At 42.3% G+C, this 17,363-nt stretch overlaps 1 protein-coding gene across 12 annotated transcripts in view; it reads right to left on the minus strand.

The window, feature by feature from the left end:
- LOC105286595 (phosphatidylinositol 4-phosphate 5-kinase type-1 alpha) overlaps positions 1-16,795 on the minus strand; it is a 36,269-nt gene extending 19,474 nt beyond the window's left edge. For 3 of the 12 annotated variants that reach the window (XM_026973480.1, XM_026973478.1, XM_026973477.1), the window contains exons 1-13: positions 16,196-16,795; positions 11,992-12,026; positions 10,844-10,975; positions 10,185-10,433; positions 9,909-10,061; positions 9,650-9,814; positions 9,355-9,567; positions 9,053-9,279; positions 8,822-8,954; positions 8,575-8,662; positions 5,203-5,265; positions 3,208-3,285; positions 259-312 (exon numbers count right to left, since the gene is read on the minus strand). In XM_026973480.1, the coding sequence (XP_026829281.1) occupies positions 259-312; positions 3,208-3,285; positions 5,203-5,265; positions 8,575-8,662; positions 8,822-8,954; positions 9,053-9,279; positions 9,355-9,567; positions 9,650-9,814; positions 9,909-10,061; positions 10,185-10,433; positions 10,844-10,975; positions 11,992-12,026; positions 16,196-16,313 (1,708 nt within the window). In that variant the 5' untranslated portion in view covers positions 16,314-16,795. The remainder of the gene's footprint in view (positions 1-258; positions 313-3,207; positions 3,286-5,202; positions 5,266-8,574; positions 8,663-8,821; positions 8,955-9,052; positions 9,280-9,354; positions 9,568-9,649; positions 9,815-9,908; positions 10,062-10,184; positions 10,434-10,843; positions 10,976-11,991; positions 12,027-16,195) is intronic. The other 9 variants (XM_026973481.1, XM_026973479.1, XM_026973484.1 and 6 more) reach the window with 7 other exon arrangements.
- Between the last annotated feature and the right edge of the window lie 568 nt (positions 16,796-17,363).

Genomic DNA, 17,363 nt, shown 5'->3' on the forward strand with positions numbered 1-17,363 from the left:
TCTGCTGAAATTATCTTCAATTAATTGTCAATTAATTTCATATAGACAATGTTAATGCAATAAACCATTAGTATATACGGCACTTAAAATTCTTCTCATATAGTCCGCAATCTTTAATCTCCGAGTATTACATCTCTCGACAGAAGGTAGCGATAGATTCTCGCGAAATCGCGCACGCAATTTTGAATTATGGTTCCACATGGCAATGAACGATATTGTACAATACAATACAAGAATAAGTGATCGTATGAGACTCACCGGCCTTCGTGGGTGATGTAGCATGCATTGTCGAACCTCCAGTTGCCGCCACCGCTAAACCACCATATAACACCATGTACCATTACCGTACTGTCATGTGTCCAGCTCTTAGGTCGACAGAGAAACTCACCACGGATCGCGGGGGTGTCCAAACGCGAAAGCCATACAGTGCCAGAAGCGCGTTCCAAGCGCAAGACTTGGCGATTTCGCGAGATCGCCTTACCGCGACGCTTTCGAACCGGTGCAACGGCGTAAAGAAGAGTTCGGTACTGCGGACGTGCGTACGTGGAAATTTGATACACGCCCAGAGTCATCGTGCAGCTCGATACCTCAAACGTAGGAATCGTTCTCGCGTGTCGGCAGCATCGAAGTCGCAATCGACAATCCGAACGAACCCTGCTTTAGTCCCTTGGCGTTCGCTACGTCGCCTCAAGCGTTTCGTTTGATGCAGCGTGGGCGAAGCAAGATAAAAGCGAAACCCTGCTGGAATCGCGCGGCGCGAGTTTCTCTGTCGCGTCGTTGACCAAAAGAGTCCCGGAGGCAGAACCAGGATTCGAGCAAGGGACGTTCGAGTGACGTGAGGAGACAGAACATTTGATCGACATTCACGATGTGAAGCTGTATACAAAGGACAATTACCGCGACTGGACTGATTGTGGGAGGGTGGGGGGGCACACACATAATTGGTGGAAGGGACGGGTCAAGTGACGAGGTCGAGGTGCGGATACTCGTGAATCGGTGCAATCATTTTGCCAAGTGGAAGTTTTGACACTTTCAACAAGTCATAGCTATCCCTCCCCCTCTATTATGTACAATATAAAATTCTGCATTAAATTATATACAATTTTACAATGCTCATTGTGATTTGAATCCACACGTCGAGATATGTGCAAATCTCTTTGACAGTATATGTGTTACTTGAAACTCTCGGTTCACTTTCTTTTTGAAGAGAACTTTCTTTTTAGAAAGAGAATGTTGCTTTACGATACGGGCGTCTTTCTCTTACGGTACAGATTAAAATCTACTAAAGATTAGAGAGACCATAATATTAGGTTGGTGCAAATGAAATGGCCGTTTTTCTTATTTTAAACTTCTCACCTTTGTAGTTTACCTTTCTTCCGCGCCGACAGCGCTGTATGTATACTATATCAAAAGTACATTTCCCGCGCGTGAATTTATATACATAATCTGACTTTTTTAGTAGGATAGTGGTTGTTGAAATTCATGTTTATGTCAAGATGGAAAATAAGGAAATTCGAATAATTTCTTTGTACGAGTTCAAACTCGGTCATAGTGCGGCCCTGGCAACGCGAAATATTAATGCGGCTTTCGGCGAAGGTTCCGCGAATGAAAGAAGAACGAGGCGTTGGTTTGAAAAGTCTCGATCTGGAGACACAAACCTTGACAATTTGCCTCGTGGACATGCACCTTTCGTCATTGATGACACTATTTTAAAGGACATGATCGAAGTGGATCCGACATTAACAGTTCGAGAGGTTGCAGAAAGGCTCAATGTTCATCACTCAACTGTCGTCAGACATTTACGAAGGCTGGGAAAAGTGAAGAAGCTGGATAAATGGGTTCCCCATGAATTGACGGAGAGAGACAAAATAAGACGTTTAGAAACCTGCATTTCTTTGCTTTCCCGGCATAATAATGATGGAATATTGCACAGAATTGTGACGTGCGATGAAAAATGGATATTATATGATAACCGTCGACGATCTGCACAGTGGCTGAATGTGAATGAGTCTCCAAAACGTATGCCAAAGCCGAACCTTCATCCCAAAAAGATTATGGTTTCAGTATGGTGGTCAAGTAAGGGAATCGTGCATTATTCATTTAACAAACAAGGTGAGGCTATAAACGCTGATAAATACTGTCAGGAAATTGTATGCAAACCTGTGCGCTCAACAGCCGGCATTGGTCAATAGACATGGTGTATTGTTACTTCACGATAATGCTAGGCCACACGTTGCAAAAAAGACCATAAAAAATTATCCGAGTTAAACATCGAAGTTCTCCCTCATCCTCCTTATTCTCCAGATATTTCACCGACTGATTATCATTTGTTCAAACATTTGGATGGGTTTCTAACTGGAAAAGTTTTCCAAGAAGAAAAGCGTGTAAAAGATGCATTCCATGAGTTCATCGGCTCTCGTTCTTCAGATTTTTTTAAACATGGTATTGATACACTTGTATCGCGTTGGAACAAATGCATTGAAATAGATGGAGACTATTTTGATTAATATAGTAAGTGTTAAGTTTGTCAAATAAAGCTTTAAAGTTCAAATTAAAAAATGGCCATTTCATTTGCACCAACCTAATAGTTGTACGTACATATGTATACATACGGTATTCACAGGCTACTTGGGACAAAGGATGCGGAAGTCGGATGGGATCGGATTGGGCGGGACTTCACCTAGAATTCTTGATGTCTTCGCATATCGGTACCGTCGTGAATGCTTTAGAAGCGGGTAACATGGGAATGCCGCAACTAAATTTACTGCACTGATCGCTGTGCCTGGCTACACATGTGAAATCCAGCGCAAAGCCAATAATAGAACCGTGAGAAAAAACATTTTGTCGAAACCTTCGGCACGATTTTCGGAATTCACGTCCTCTGTGTGTGTGTACGGTAGCGCCTACATCTCCAATTGTGATGCTAATGAGTGTCGCGTTTCGGAATCGACTTTCTTCGATACAATTTTCTCGTGCGTGCACGATGTACATTTTTAAACGCGACGAAATGGAATGCGGAATTTCCTCTACATTTTTCTGTGCATTTAAATACATGATGTATTCGCGCGCGCGATTTATATTGTCAGCGACGTTCCGAAAACCGATTTCAATATCACGCGTGAGTATATAGTATAAAGAAGCGTATAAAGAACTTTCGAATAACAGGGAACTCGGAAATTGTTTCGAATCGAAACGCATCTGACTCACCGGTTGAATCGAAGTCACCCTCCAACGGCCTCAGCGGTCTGGTTATGCTCTTCCTCTTCGACGGGGAATGTTTCAAGGCTGTAACATAAAGTGCGCAATGCCGTAATTCCTTGGCCGAGCTGAACGTACAAGCTGAACAACATCAAGTTATTTTGAAAAGTCGCTTGGACAATTGCATATGTTAAATACGCTTATCAAAAAACGGTACAAATACATTATGCAAAAGCTGACGTCAGTACCGTAGCAAGGATCGAAGGGAATGTTGGCTTCGTCTTTTTTTTCACACTGTTCCAATATGTGAAAGTCATCCGACGAGTCTGATTGTTGATAAAGCAATATTAATTGCCCTAGATCGTTTAATTTTAATAATAATAATATGTCTCGCTACAGCACTGTCTGCCATGGCTAAGTATTTTCCTTTCTTCGAGCTAGGATTACTATTCTACTGCCTGTTAATAAATGCTAAATTTCTTTACTAGGTGTGTGTGTGTGTGTGTGTGTGTGTGTGTGTGAATTCTTATATTGTAATATTATGCTAATAAATCGTAGGTAGAAAATATCTAACACATATTATACGTATAGATAAGTGAAGACGTAATCAAACCGGCAAGATAACTATGGGCCTCGCTTGCTCTTGAGTGAGAGCTACCTTTATGGCTAACTATTGTCATCTGCATATCATAATACGTTTCTTAATTCATGCCTAAATAGTCACATAAAAATATACGTACATAAGAATTGTGCTGGTGTCTGTAGAAATATATATATAATATATATGTATATATTTCACGTATAGATAAATAAATATCTCATTAATTGCATAAATATTCATCTAGTAATCTATCGGTCCGTGCCGTGTGATTGTAGAGAGGGTATGTCAAGGCTAAACTAATTGCTGTACGATATCGAATGTGAAAGGGAAATTTTTGGAATTGTAGATGAGAGTTGTAGGTCGAAAATTCAGTGAGAACGGGGAGCAAACGTGAATATCGAAATCCTTTTTGGTTGATAGGTAATACGCATATGCAAAAATATTTAATATCGGAATAGAGAGTTAAAGAATATTTTATCATCCACGACTATAGTAGTAGGTGTGTTGGCTGTCGCTCTTTTGAGCATCAGAAAAAATAATCTAAATTTATAAAAAAAAGAAGAGGAAGAACCTTTGGGCTGTGCGTTGCGACATACACGTCCGGGAAAACTACGTGTCGGAGAACGGAGAAGTCTAAAGAGAGAGAGAGAGAGAGAGAGAGAAAGAAAGAGTGAGAGAGAAAAATAGAGAAAGAGTAGTACGAAATAAAAAGACACGTATATCAGGCGCACAACTCTCACAAGCAATGGTTGCAGAAGCGACAAAAATAGAAACGAGAAGCACACTTACAAAGATGTTCGAAAAACTCATTCGCATAATCTCACTGTTTAAATTCGTCTCCCACTCATTACGAATACAATTAAAAAGAGAGATCCGCTTGATAGAAAAATGTTTGAGTGTACAATATTCATACACATAGAAATGTTAATAAGTAAACACTGCGTTTAAAGCTTTATCGCGTGAAAAACAAGTTGACATTGTGAGGTGTTAATAAGCTAAAAGTGTGCAATTGATCTTTCTAAATAGACTAATCTGTTTCTTTGAATCTGCACTATGCAAATAAAAAAAAAAAGTATATATATTCTAATATATTTAGTAGCTTGACTTTTCGTTTGCATGCAAACAGATCTAACGTCAATTAATAAATCGTTCCAGTAAATAACTATTTAAAAAAATTTATAGAACGATCATTTCAATCTTAGATTGTTCCAACAGATTATAGACTGTGTAAACATTTTTAATTTTCCACTGGATGCGAAAATTGCATGAGACCAAAAAAAAGAGCATGAGATACAGATCATTCGCAAGAAGATGCGCGTACAGGCAGAGGATTATATGAAAAACAAACATACATACATTCGTACGTAAAATGGACAGACGGACGCACACATAGACAAAGTTACCTATATAGCTGGTGACGAGGTTACGGAATTTGCGGTGATTCCCCTTAATCTCAGGCAGGTCCACTTTTGGTATTCGATTTTCGAGTTTCGATCGGTAGCAGGTCAGATCAGGTCATTGGGGGTCGACACGGAAAGAAGTGCACGGGACACAGAAACATCAACATTTTTAACTAACTCTCCGCATATAATATTATTATATATACCGGATTATTGAGAAAAACGATCAACTTATAACGTAGGGACTGCCGAGAATAGATAGAAACATTAAAGAAAGCCAGGGTACACCTAGTTTCCAAACGTGTCAAGTTGAAACACAAAGCAACTTTAAGCTTCCGTTCCCTTCCTGTATTCGGCTTAGGGAAGACTCGTATTGTCGTCGCGAATTATTTTATTCAGACATTAATTGACCGCTCGTTGCGGTCAGTGGTTTATGCGACTCCAGCTGACGCTGCATTTAACATTGGTAATTTAAGAAAAACCAAAAAGTTAGATTAATGATATCTCCCTTGGGTGTTTTTTTGGGTTGGTCAATTGTAATCTGCTTATTGGAATTACATGATAAAATATAAGTGATATAGGTGACTCAATAAAACGCAAACGTACGTAACACAAACACAACAAACACACCGCACGGTAACATAGATTAAGACAATATACAAAGTGTAACGCGATGATGGTGCAAGAAACTTAATTCATATGAATAATGTCTACGAGGAAATATAAATTATAGTAAATGGAATCTTGTTAATAATGATGATAATATGTAATGGTAGTAGTAATAGTAATGAAAATAGTAGTAGTAGTAGTAGTAATAATAGTAGTAGCAATAACAGTAGTAATAGTAGTAGTAGTGTAGTAGTAGCAGTAGTAATAGTAGTAGTAATAGAAGTAGTAGTACTAGTAATGATAGTAATGTAATAGTAGTGGTAGTAATATGGTACTAGTATAGTGACAGTAACAGTATATTAATAGTAGTAGTAGTAGTAGTAGTAGTATGATAGTATAGTATCAGTAGGTTATAAGAATGTATGGGTGGGCTTATAAATGAAATGAAGTTGTAAACAGCGAAAATGTTTATTGCAAAATATATAAATATGTACAATGGTGCCCACGTTCAGTCAATAGCTGAATATTTTCACAAGAAAAAAAAAGATCTACTTCTACCGATTATTCTCGCTCTCACACTCTTTCTCGCACTCTCTTTCTCGAACTAATCGTGCACTCACGCGAACCTACAGTTGCTGTGATGCCAAAAATATACGTTTTATAAGTTTATTTGTATATATCGCAAAGATTCTTCTACAGGTATACATATAGATCGCACAAAATCAACTACCGTTCCTGTAAAAGAGTTCCCCACAAAAAAATCTACGTTTGGCACTTCTCTCTCAAGTTTGTTTCTTAATCGAGTCTGAAAACGCGAAGTGTATTTCGTGCGTTCTACTATACCTTTTCTACTAATACGATGGACGAAAAGATCAATAATAATTGTCTCAGCGCGTTGATATTAAATAGAAATGTTTATTATTTATTAAAAATTTTCTATTCTCTACGTCAGACACAGGAAATAAAACCTGGCACATAATATCACTGATCAAAGATCCAATTGACGAAAGATTAATTATATAATGAAGTGTATATTAACAGTTCCAGATATGTTAACTACATTATGAACTAGATAAAAGATTGTTTTGACAAGGGATGCTCAATCTTTAATTTTAATTTCTGCGTACGCAATAGCGAAAAAAATCTTGATATATGGACGATCGATCTTTTCAAACATGATTTGCAGCGTAAAGTCTATAATGTACAAGTAAAAATGTCGATAGAAAAAAGTCAACATTAACAATATTAATGCATAAAAAATACTCAGCTATACCTGTGGACACCAGTGATTCGTTTATTTCTTCATTCTGTTTTAAATAAATTGTTCATCGAAACGAAATTGTGCATCGTAGGAAAATATGAAATGTACAATAAGGCTGAATTCGTAAAATAAAGATATTAAAAAAAAAATAATAAATGGAAGAAATTATATATGATAAAATATACACATACGTGTATTGTGTTAGCAATTAGTTACACCAATACAAAACCCAAAAAATGATCAATTGACACTCATAAACCCAAGATATATCTTATTCAGCATTGCATTATTGGTATTAAACAAATGCAGGTATCCGAAAAATTCTATTCTCCGCATCGGATTAGATTCTGCCAATTAAGTGTCGCAGCAGTTGTCGAATAAATAGAGCGCCGTCACTCTTACTTTACGATACATAACAAACGGTTCGGACTTCAATGATATTTCGTTAATCTACGCAAGGCACTAGAGCAGGTCAAGGAAATTTCAATGCAATGATACCATCGATGCAAACGATCGCGTCTAGACAATTTTCGGATATCCGCATGGTATTCGTCGCATTCTCTGCAGTCACTCAAAAATATCTTATAACGTTATCGTAATCGTTAGGCTATTATTATTCTGGACGGCTAAATCTGTCTGTCTGTGATAAAAATCTGTCAAGACGAAATCGAGTCGCTGGCCTCTGGGTATGCGCTTTCGACACTCTTAAAAATATAAATAACTCGATAAAGACTTCGATTAGAATAGGAATCGCTTGCATCAGTTTCCTGAATAGTGAATACCGCTGCGGTATCCTTGTGGAAGATAACATTTCGTTAGACCCCGTCCAATGTGTTTCGGCTCGTTAACAGGCTCGTTGCGCGCCACGAGAAAAAAAGTACGTTTTTCAATTAAGCGGACGAGTCCGAAGTTTTTCCCAGAATTGTAACGAGAAGAAAAATATGTCTCTAGCTTACGGCTTACTGCTCTATGAAAATTGGAATATGTGACTCTTAAGTAACGATGTATAAGTACCTTACTAAAGTTATACAATGATAACACTATGTACGTATTCTAAGTATCAGTTTGAGCCTCGCTTAATAGTAAGCTAAATTCTCCTCTACTCCCGTTTCTCCCTTTTGCTTGATAAATATGTTCAAAATATGTCTCAAAAGCGTCAAGTAAAATGTACAATTCGATAGCACTGCGTGTATGGTTGAGTCATGATACTGTTAACGCTGGTATATCCGAACGAAGAAACTCATTGCTCTCGTTACATCGAAATGCTTCACGTCGACTAGTTAAAGCTGATATTATTTCTTTTTTGTTTTTTTCGCCCTTATACTTTCCGGCGGAAGTCGATTGTAGTATACTCGTGCGCGACAATATGATCAACCAGAGAGCAATGGCTACCGGGTAGTAGTAGTAGGTAAGTAAGCGTGAATTCACTCACGAGGTGGTGAGCTTTGCCGAGTGTAACCTTGTGGTCAAACTTGTTAGGACAGGTTGATTCGGATGGTACTTACGTGACGGTATTTTCTTGAATACTGTTTTGGCCATGAAATCTTGAAAGCGCTGCGCGTAGAATCCCGGCCGATGGACCGACACGGTGTCCTGGGGAGACACAAGAGACGTTTTTCTTTTCTCTTTTTTTTGCATCAACGATAATACATCTCTCGAGTCCGACGAGGGGGATTGGAAATTGGATGAAAACTGGATCACGCGAGAGAGAAATATGTCTATTGGTATACATGTGCGCGTGCACACACTTACTCCATCGTGTATCATCGACTTCCACGTGTGCTCCAGCTTCTTCTTCAGCCTGTAGCTCTGCAAGATGTCGATGACGCCAAGGAACAGTAAGAGACGTTCGCCGCGCGCGTTTCTGGCAGGGATGCCGCCCGATCTGTTGCGAATATAACAGATTGCAAGGATTTAAACACCAAGGAAGGCAATCAATGATTCAATGATGTTTAGCGGCGCCAATACTCGTGCAACACTTACGGGACGCCGGCCTCCTCATCGATCGGCTCGCTCTCAGCCTGAATGCTCTCCATCGCCGTGCTATGAGCGACGATCTTCTGGCGATTTATGCTGCGCGATCGGTTCAACGCAGCGGCGCCTATTCTGTCTTCCCTCTCCTTGTCCCGTTCGTTTTGAAGAAATTCGTCACTCTCGCCACCCATGTCTCCAGTGTCTTCATCGGCGCTCGCCGATAATCTTTGCGTTTGCTGCAACACGATAGATGTTAAGTCGATGTTTCAGTATTTTAATGCGAAGATTTCGATCGTGAGACGAGAATTTACTTTTTCCTTCGCAGCCTGGTCGAGATTGTGGATCCCAACGAGCAACGAATAATCCATGATCTTGAAGCTTTCCAGTACGCGGCAGTCCCGTTGGATAGTTTTCACTAGTGCGCTGTACGTATCAGCTTCTAGAAAGATGCCCTCTGGATGGTGCTCTATAAAATCCAGGTCTTTGTACGTCGGAGAAGACTTCGAACGTTCGAGCTTCGATGCCTAGGGATTTCAATGCAGTCGTGAGATTACGTATATACGTTCACGTGTATTCGGATATTTAACAATGGGCAAAATTACGAACTTTTCTCTTGTACGTGGATCCCTTCAGGTCGTACTTTTGATGCATTTTTATGATCGAAGGTAAAAGATTATTCATAGCCACTAGCCTAATGTTTTTACTATTACACCGATAGCAGTACAATCCGAAAAACTTTGGCAACAGCGTTCGTGGATTCTGATTTAGGTTCTGCGGAAGAACGATCAGCGTTAAAGAATTATTTGTATGAAATAAAAACAGTTTTTGAAACCACCGAGTTTTTAAAAGCACTTTTAGAGTGTACCATGTAATATCCCGGAAGTAAAGTTTGCAAGAACTCTCCCTCTTTATGTTGTACGGTCTTTACGATGAATTCATCGTCAGACGTCAGATAAAAGATACTCCCACTAGCGCCAGGGTTTGATAATTCACGCAGCGACGCGTGACACATTGACATCTGAATTGCAGAGAAAGTTTGCCGTTAGTATAAATAACACTGGCTTTTACAATTATTATAATTATTATAATTATTACAATCTTTGGAAAGAGAGAAAAATTGTTTTCGCGTGTTGCTCCTCACCAAAAAGTCCTGCGGTTCAATGCCAAAGAGATCCCTAAAGTAACGAAATGCAATGGGCGCATAATTCTTAAATTTAAACTCCGAGAAATGATGGGCCGGAGTGTGATTCGATCCCTCGCTGGGAAAGTTCGTTGTCTCCACCGTCATAAAGTCCTGCATCAATAAATCGCGCTCGGGTTTGCTCGCGAGGCTACCAACCGCGTGCTGTATACCCAGCTGGATAGATCCCATGATTTGGCTGGTTTGGATCTGCATGAGAGAAATAAGAGGTGTATTCAATTTTCATTTCAATTAGTCGTCATTGTATTCTGTACGCGATCATTATTATCTTCAGTTTCGCACAACGCTACTATCTCGCTTGAGATGGTACACGAGCGGCAACAATGCAGCGATATTAATAAGTTATACGAAAGAGAAAACTCGTTTCATGTTACAGGCTCATTGGTAATGGCAAGATTAACAAGGATACGTGCGGATAATGAACGTTTTCATTGATAATGAGATTGGCGGAATAATAAACTGGCATGTTCCGTGAGGTATAGCCTTATTAATCGTCTCCCTTTCACTTAATAACGCCCCCAACTTTGATCACGAGGCGGAGAATTCAATCTGAGGAAACCGTCTGCAAGAGTAACGTTACACCGGCATTCTCTACGTACCTTCTTGTACGTGATTTCACCATCCGCTCCGACTCTTCGGTGCCCAATCTTTCTCTCCCTTTCCGATATATTCCTCGACACCCCCGCGGGTGTCTTGAGATCCGTAGTACCACCATGTTGTACTACTGAGCTCTGCAAAGATACACATGTAATTTATAGTATACAGTACACGCTCTCGCTTACTCGTTCAACGAGGCGCACACGCTCGAGGAAAATTGTGCCGCAGTCACATTATGGCTGTTGAATGCAACGGGGAAAACTTCTAGCGATATGTTCCAGCCGGCGTGGCCGCGTTACGCAAGACCTGACAACACATACCGCGGCGCGTCTTCTTTGGCATTTAACGCCGGCTCGGTATAAAAAGAAAATACGGAGGTGTCCGCGATCGCGCGCTTACTCGAATAAACGAAGAAGAAGAAGTTTCTTCTTCTCCTCGCGCGTGATCATCGAACCGCGATATCCGCGATGATCGTTATTCCTGCGCAACGGTGATTCGCGATGGTTTCTCTGTTTCCCTTCCTCTCTGCGCGCGGCAAGCAAGAGCAAATCGCAATTTCGAGAACCCGTTTTGTGTGCGCAATTTGCACTCCCTCTGTGCGAACTTCGCAAACGCAAACGCTGGAATCGGTCTCGGCCGTACGAGTGTAAATTGCCGATGACGGGCAGATATCGCTCGCGTCGCGCAAAAATAGAAATGATTTCGCGAGTAAGCGCAAGCTACACCTGGCACAACAGGCTATAAATAGAAAATTGAAGAACGAAGACACGATCTGTATTGATTTATTTATTTCCAATTAATACGACACGTGCGCGATACGCGCGATCCGCGCCTCTCTCTCTGATTTAGGAGATTTGTTTACGTGCAACTTTTTATTTCGTTGTTATTTAATATCATTTTATTTAGAAACTGTTGCATGTGTCCATATTGTATACCGAATTACCGAATAAGAATCGCACGGAGCTATAATTAATTCGCTACTAGCGATAAACAATGCGAGGATGAATTACTTCAAGAAGCGCTATTTGTCCGCTTGATTAAATATTTGATAATAAACAAAAACTAAGCTGCGTTCGTTAACGGAATATATGTAGCTTCATGAGAAAATATTTTCGTGGTAACGAAGTTTAGCTAAAAACAGACTACTTACGTCAAGTGCTGTTGTTTTTTCTCCGATCGACTTATCTGCAAAAGAAATGGAACGCATTAATTATATCGCATGATGCATGTACGGCGACAACAAACAATGCATACGTTAGATAAGGTGACAGGACTTTGTAGAATACAGTAATCAACTGTGAGAGAAATTCGAGGAATATTTTTCGTGGAATAATCAAGCGTGATTTATCAAAATAGATAATTATAAATGAGGAAATCCATTGAATCTTGCAACGACTGCATATAATATATCACCTATGTCTCTCTCTCTTTTTATTATAAATTATTCCACGTTATACAACTCGCTATCTAACGCCTGTAAACAAGTCAGGTATAGTATGTACAAGAATATGCCAATATGAACCTTTTATTAGAATTATTTTATGAAAAAAGGAGAGACGCGTATAACACAGTGAAGTTGAATCCTATAGCCTGTCCTATGCCTGCGGATCGAATAATCATGATAAATGCATGCCGGATGAATCTTTGATTGGCAAATCGCTAATCGAATTAACGCTAACCTCGATGCACGATGATGGAAAGAGCGGCACGTGCACGTGTAAGGAAAAAAGCGGCATTGAATAAAAAAAGGCCGGCAGAATGACAGTCTGCGTGGAATAAGGGTGCCAGCGAGTGAAGATGTCCTTACTTGGCCCTCTATTTTTAACTCTCGTCTTCCGTTGCGAGCGGCTCGGCTGAGACGCGTGCGATGGTCTCGATCTCTGTCCGGCCGAGAGACATTTTCCCAACAACAAAAACACAATGCGGCGCCAATAACAACATCATCGCCGTCGAAACACCGTCAAGCAATGACAGACAGCTGACAATTCACCGACGCGTAAATAAGTTTTTTGGACGCTGCGTGCGCATGCAGCGCAACGAGAAGAGCTCCGCAAACAATCGTGTTTCGCGCAACGCGAAAAACGCGTGAAACAATATTTCCCTTCTGGCCGAGCGGAATGAATCGCGTTACGTAAATACCATTAGCGCCTCGGCTCTTATCCTTGAATTAAGAAACGCGTTTTCGCGCGAGATAATAAAAGTTTCCCTCGTCAACAACTCCTCGGCTCCTCGGGAAGCACAGCTAGGCTTCGATCAAAGTTCACTTTGATCGATTCAAAAAATGATACTCGTCATTATCAGAGATGCTGTATTATTATACAGCATTCTCGGCGGCTGCATTGTTATACGTTCTCGAGAATACGAAGACAAGGAAGGCTGAGCACGCGTATGCGATCCGCCGTCCGTGAAACGTCAAGGCGAAAAGAGGAGAAATTAAGCAATTCAAGGATAAAGGCGAGGCAGCTGCAATCTTCTCCGTTCGCGCGGATAAAAAGGTCGAAACTTGGGCAAGATTCCGCGGGAAGAGGCGGAACCTTGCCCAAGTGCAAGATTTCCTTGTGCGAGCGCAAGCGGCTTCGCTCGATACAGGAGGAAGCTGCCGAACAAAGGAGGCCGCCCGGTGCACCGGGTGCGCCTCCCAACGCGCGTTCCACTTTTCCATATTTCCCATCCGAGGAAATCCATTTCTACGACACTACGTCGCGATAACGCGCCGGTTATCTGCGGAGACCGCGATATCATTCACGGCGGGACACCACGTGAATCCCTCGGATTGGCGTTCTCCACGTGCTATCTCGCATCGGGCTGCCGGCCCGATGCCTATCACCTGTCAAACTGGAATCGCGGAAAACAAATGAATCGGCAGTGAGTTGAGTCATCGCCGAAGTCACGCTTGCTGATTAATTAATTAAATGCGTCGGCTGAGGCGAGAATCAACATTCGCGTCGTCGCGACGCGAATGCCACAGATGTGAGTGCTCGAGTGCTCGGTCGATGACTCCGAAACTTGTTCTTAATCCACTCCCGACATCGACTCATTCAAATTTCATGAACACACGGGAATTCCGTGAGCCTCGCGTAGAGGAAGTTTTAGCACGTATTTCTCAAGAAACCTCGAGAAGATAAGCTGACGTCCGAAAAAAAGATTCTATTCATGCATCCATTTCTCGGAGCTACTCAATATTAACCTTAGCTTCCCACACTGGGGGTACAGGTGGCTATGGCTACCCCACGTCGAACATTAAAAAATATAAGAGAAAATCAACTGATTTTTTAAGTAACTTTTTTTCCACCGATACGCCACGCATCAAGGAACACGCCTGTGCATAGGAAAATTTGGAAAAGAAAGTAGTTTCTAAAATATTCGCTTGTGAAAAAAGGTTACATTCAAAAATCGTGAATTACTTTATTTTATTTGGGGTTTCAGGCACCCCTGTATGAGAAGCTACACCCTCAGAAAGGATTTCTGATAACAAGACGAAAAATATTCTTGACTAATTTAATCGTATCACAAGTATAAAAAATATGAAAATAAAACAATTTTTAATTTAAATCAGTAATTTCTATTCTTCTCTCTCCAATTAAATAACATTGTCTTACTGTCTTGAGACAAGAGTAACATGTACAAATTTATGCTTATATATTCTTCTATGTAGAATAATTTGATATTAGCGCCACTTTATAGTAGGCTTTGTCCATGTCGACGCATCATTTTCTCATAGTCGCTCGTCGACTCGGCGCTTCTGCGTCCTTTATTCCGATAAAACGGCCAATATTTATGTGTTGCAATCGAAAATCGGGAAAGTGTTTCTGTTATTTACAATGCAAGAAATATTAAAAGATATGGAAATGTAAGTAAGTATATACTTACTTGAGAAATAAGATTCGAGATAAGACATTTCCATATCTTTTAATATTTCTTGTATTTAATATTGCAACACATAAATATTGGCCGTTTTGTGCAGATTCTACAAATTCTCTTAGAAGAATAGAATAAGATGTCTTTTAGATCTGACAATATTCTGAAACCAAGAATATTTTGAACTTGCTAGAAATTTGTATCTAAATCCTTCTGAGAAAATGAATGAGATAGCACCAAGATTATTTAAATGTAGATTTTCGAATTTTCTATTCAAGATTAAAATATGCTCCTTTTCAATAATAAATATGATTGTCGCTATAGCGATCTTATTTTATGATAGATTAAAGAGTAATAGCATTAAGTCCAGAAATCTTTTCTGTGGGTGTAGGATTAAAAGTTGATGACGGACGCATCATCGAGCCTCGAAATCCTCTGAAACTCCGAGGTCCGTCAAGAATAAATCTGGAGAAACAAAGATGCGTCGCACGCGTCTGCGCTCGCTCGAAGTCGCTGGAAGAACTCTCGTTAGTTTTCAATGTTAAATACCTTCGCAATTACGTAATGCAGGACAGGACGGAAGGAAAGTATGTCACGCGCGTGGAATGCATTGCATATCTCGAGCCTTATCGCGCATTTTCCGGGCGCGGAAAAATGAAGGTTGTGCATGCGCGACGTGCGTGAGATTTGATCGCGTTACGAGCCGACTTCCATCTCGATGCCGAATCCAAGCGTGGCGCGCGAGTTCCTCGCAAAAGCCAGATTCATTTTTGTGTCATCGCCGCACTTTCAACGGTGACGCGCTTCAGCGCAATACACGCGGAATTGGACAGCGGCAGCAGCAGCGGCCTTAAGATTTCTCGGAGGCGAAAGCCGCGACATTCCGTCGAGCATTGCTGCGCTGCGGTCAACACGGCACGAGGCGATCAGCTGTCAAATCGCGGCCGGTCAGTTAAACGAGAAATGTCGTGAGCGTGATCTTTCATTTAATCTGCGTGGCGACCGCCCGAATTTCTCGCGTCACGTGACAAAAGCGAGATCAATGTCCCACTTAAAGGCAGCTCGGATCACATGAGCGTGATGACGGATAGGCGTGCAGGTGCACCGCGAAATTTGGTCAATCGATCGGTCGATCGGCCCGCGAATCGGAGCGCGGGCGCGCGTGCGTTCCTCAACGCGGATTCCCACGCACGCACGCTTTGTAGGTCGGGTGACACCCATTAAACTGTCAAACGGCGCGAGACGGCGATTCGATCGGCCGTGACGGATCCGATCGCGAACGCGCGATCGATCGAACGCCATGAATGCTCGAGTTCCTCGTTCAGTGACGACCGGGCGTCGTCGGCTCTCGAACGACGCGACAGACGCTCGATGGAGCATCCTAGCGGTTATAGGTTAGGTCGGCGTTTTCGCGGAGCGGACAGATCGGGATAGGCCGACTGAGGGGGGAAGGGGGAGGAGGGGTGCACGATGTGGGACACGACACGGGCACTCACAGTCTTCCTCGGCGGTGGACTGCTCCAGCCTGTGACCCGCCGAGGTGCGCTGCGTCGGGCCGATGAAGTTGGTCGTCTCGACCACCTCGATCACGTCCACATTGTCGCCCGAAGCCATTTTGCGTGCGTCGCCTCCGTCCGATCCCGCACTGACTCACGCGTGATCACGGCGATGGTGGCGGCGTCGGCGGCGATGGTGGTGGTGGCGACGGTCCCTCTGGCAGTTCCTCGAAGGAGCCTCCTCGGTTGTCGCACGGTTCCCGTCGCCCCGCAGCGGACGCATGTTTCGGGACGTGTCGCGGGCGCCGACGGCGGTCGCCTCCCCCCGTCGACGTGCGACGCGCGCGCGATTGATTTTACGCGGCTCGTCGTCGCATCGTCCCGCACAGCATCGTCGTGGTTATCGGCACTCGCGTCCCGTATTTATCGCGCGTACACGCACGCCGTCGCCGCTTCGTGACGAAACCAACTGATTCGCGTCACCCGTCACGAATTCTCGGCTCCGACGTCCCGACGGCACTCGCGCGGCCGAACGCACACGACCGAAAAAGCGCCTCCTCGCCGCCCGAAGCGCCTCGCTTATCGACCGGACGCCTCGCCGTCGCGACACTGCCGCCGCGCCGCGGCCGCTCCGCGACTCTCGGACTGCCTGCGTCGCGCTGTGTCCGTTTGAAATCGCCGCGCGCGCGCCGGTGCGCGTCGGGTGGAGGAATGGGGGTTATCTTTCGACCGGAGAAAAGATAACCTTTTGTGCTTGGAATATATGACTGGGAAATTAGGGTCGGGTTATCGGAAAATTTATCTCGCACGAAATTATTGATCTGGAATATTGAATATTGCGCGACGGCTCTCCGTAGTCTTGAATATGACTTGATGACCGCTTCCGGTACGAGAATACTTTCCCTCCGGCGAGGTGGCGCTAATTAATACGAATATAAAGGGGTCGGCGGATGTGCTGAAGATTAGGAAGCCTTTTATGTTGAAATATTTGTTAATTAGCGCAACGCGAGGAAAAATTATAGTCTCCGTATTATACTTTTAAAATGACAATTATGTTTGTACATGTCTACATATTTTATACGATAATATTATTAAGTAAGTTTCCTTACATAATAATATTTCAAGGAAGAAAACAATTCTTACCGATTAATTTCTTAGAATTAGTAAT

Source organism: Ooceraea biroi, chromosome 10 (genome assembly GCF_003672135.1).
Source record: "Ooceraea biroi isolate clonal line C1 chromosome 10, Obir_v5.4, whole genome shotgun sequence".
In the NCBI taxonomy this organism is placed as follows: Eukaryota; Metazoa; Arthropoda; class Insecta; order Hymenoptera; family Formicidae; genus Ooceraea; species Ooceraea biroi.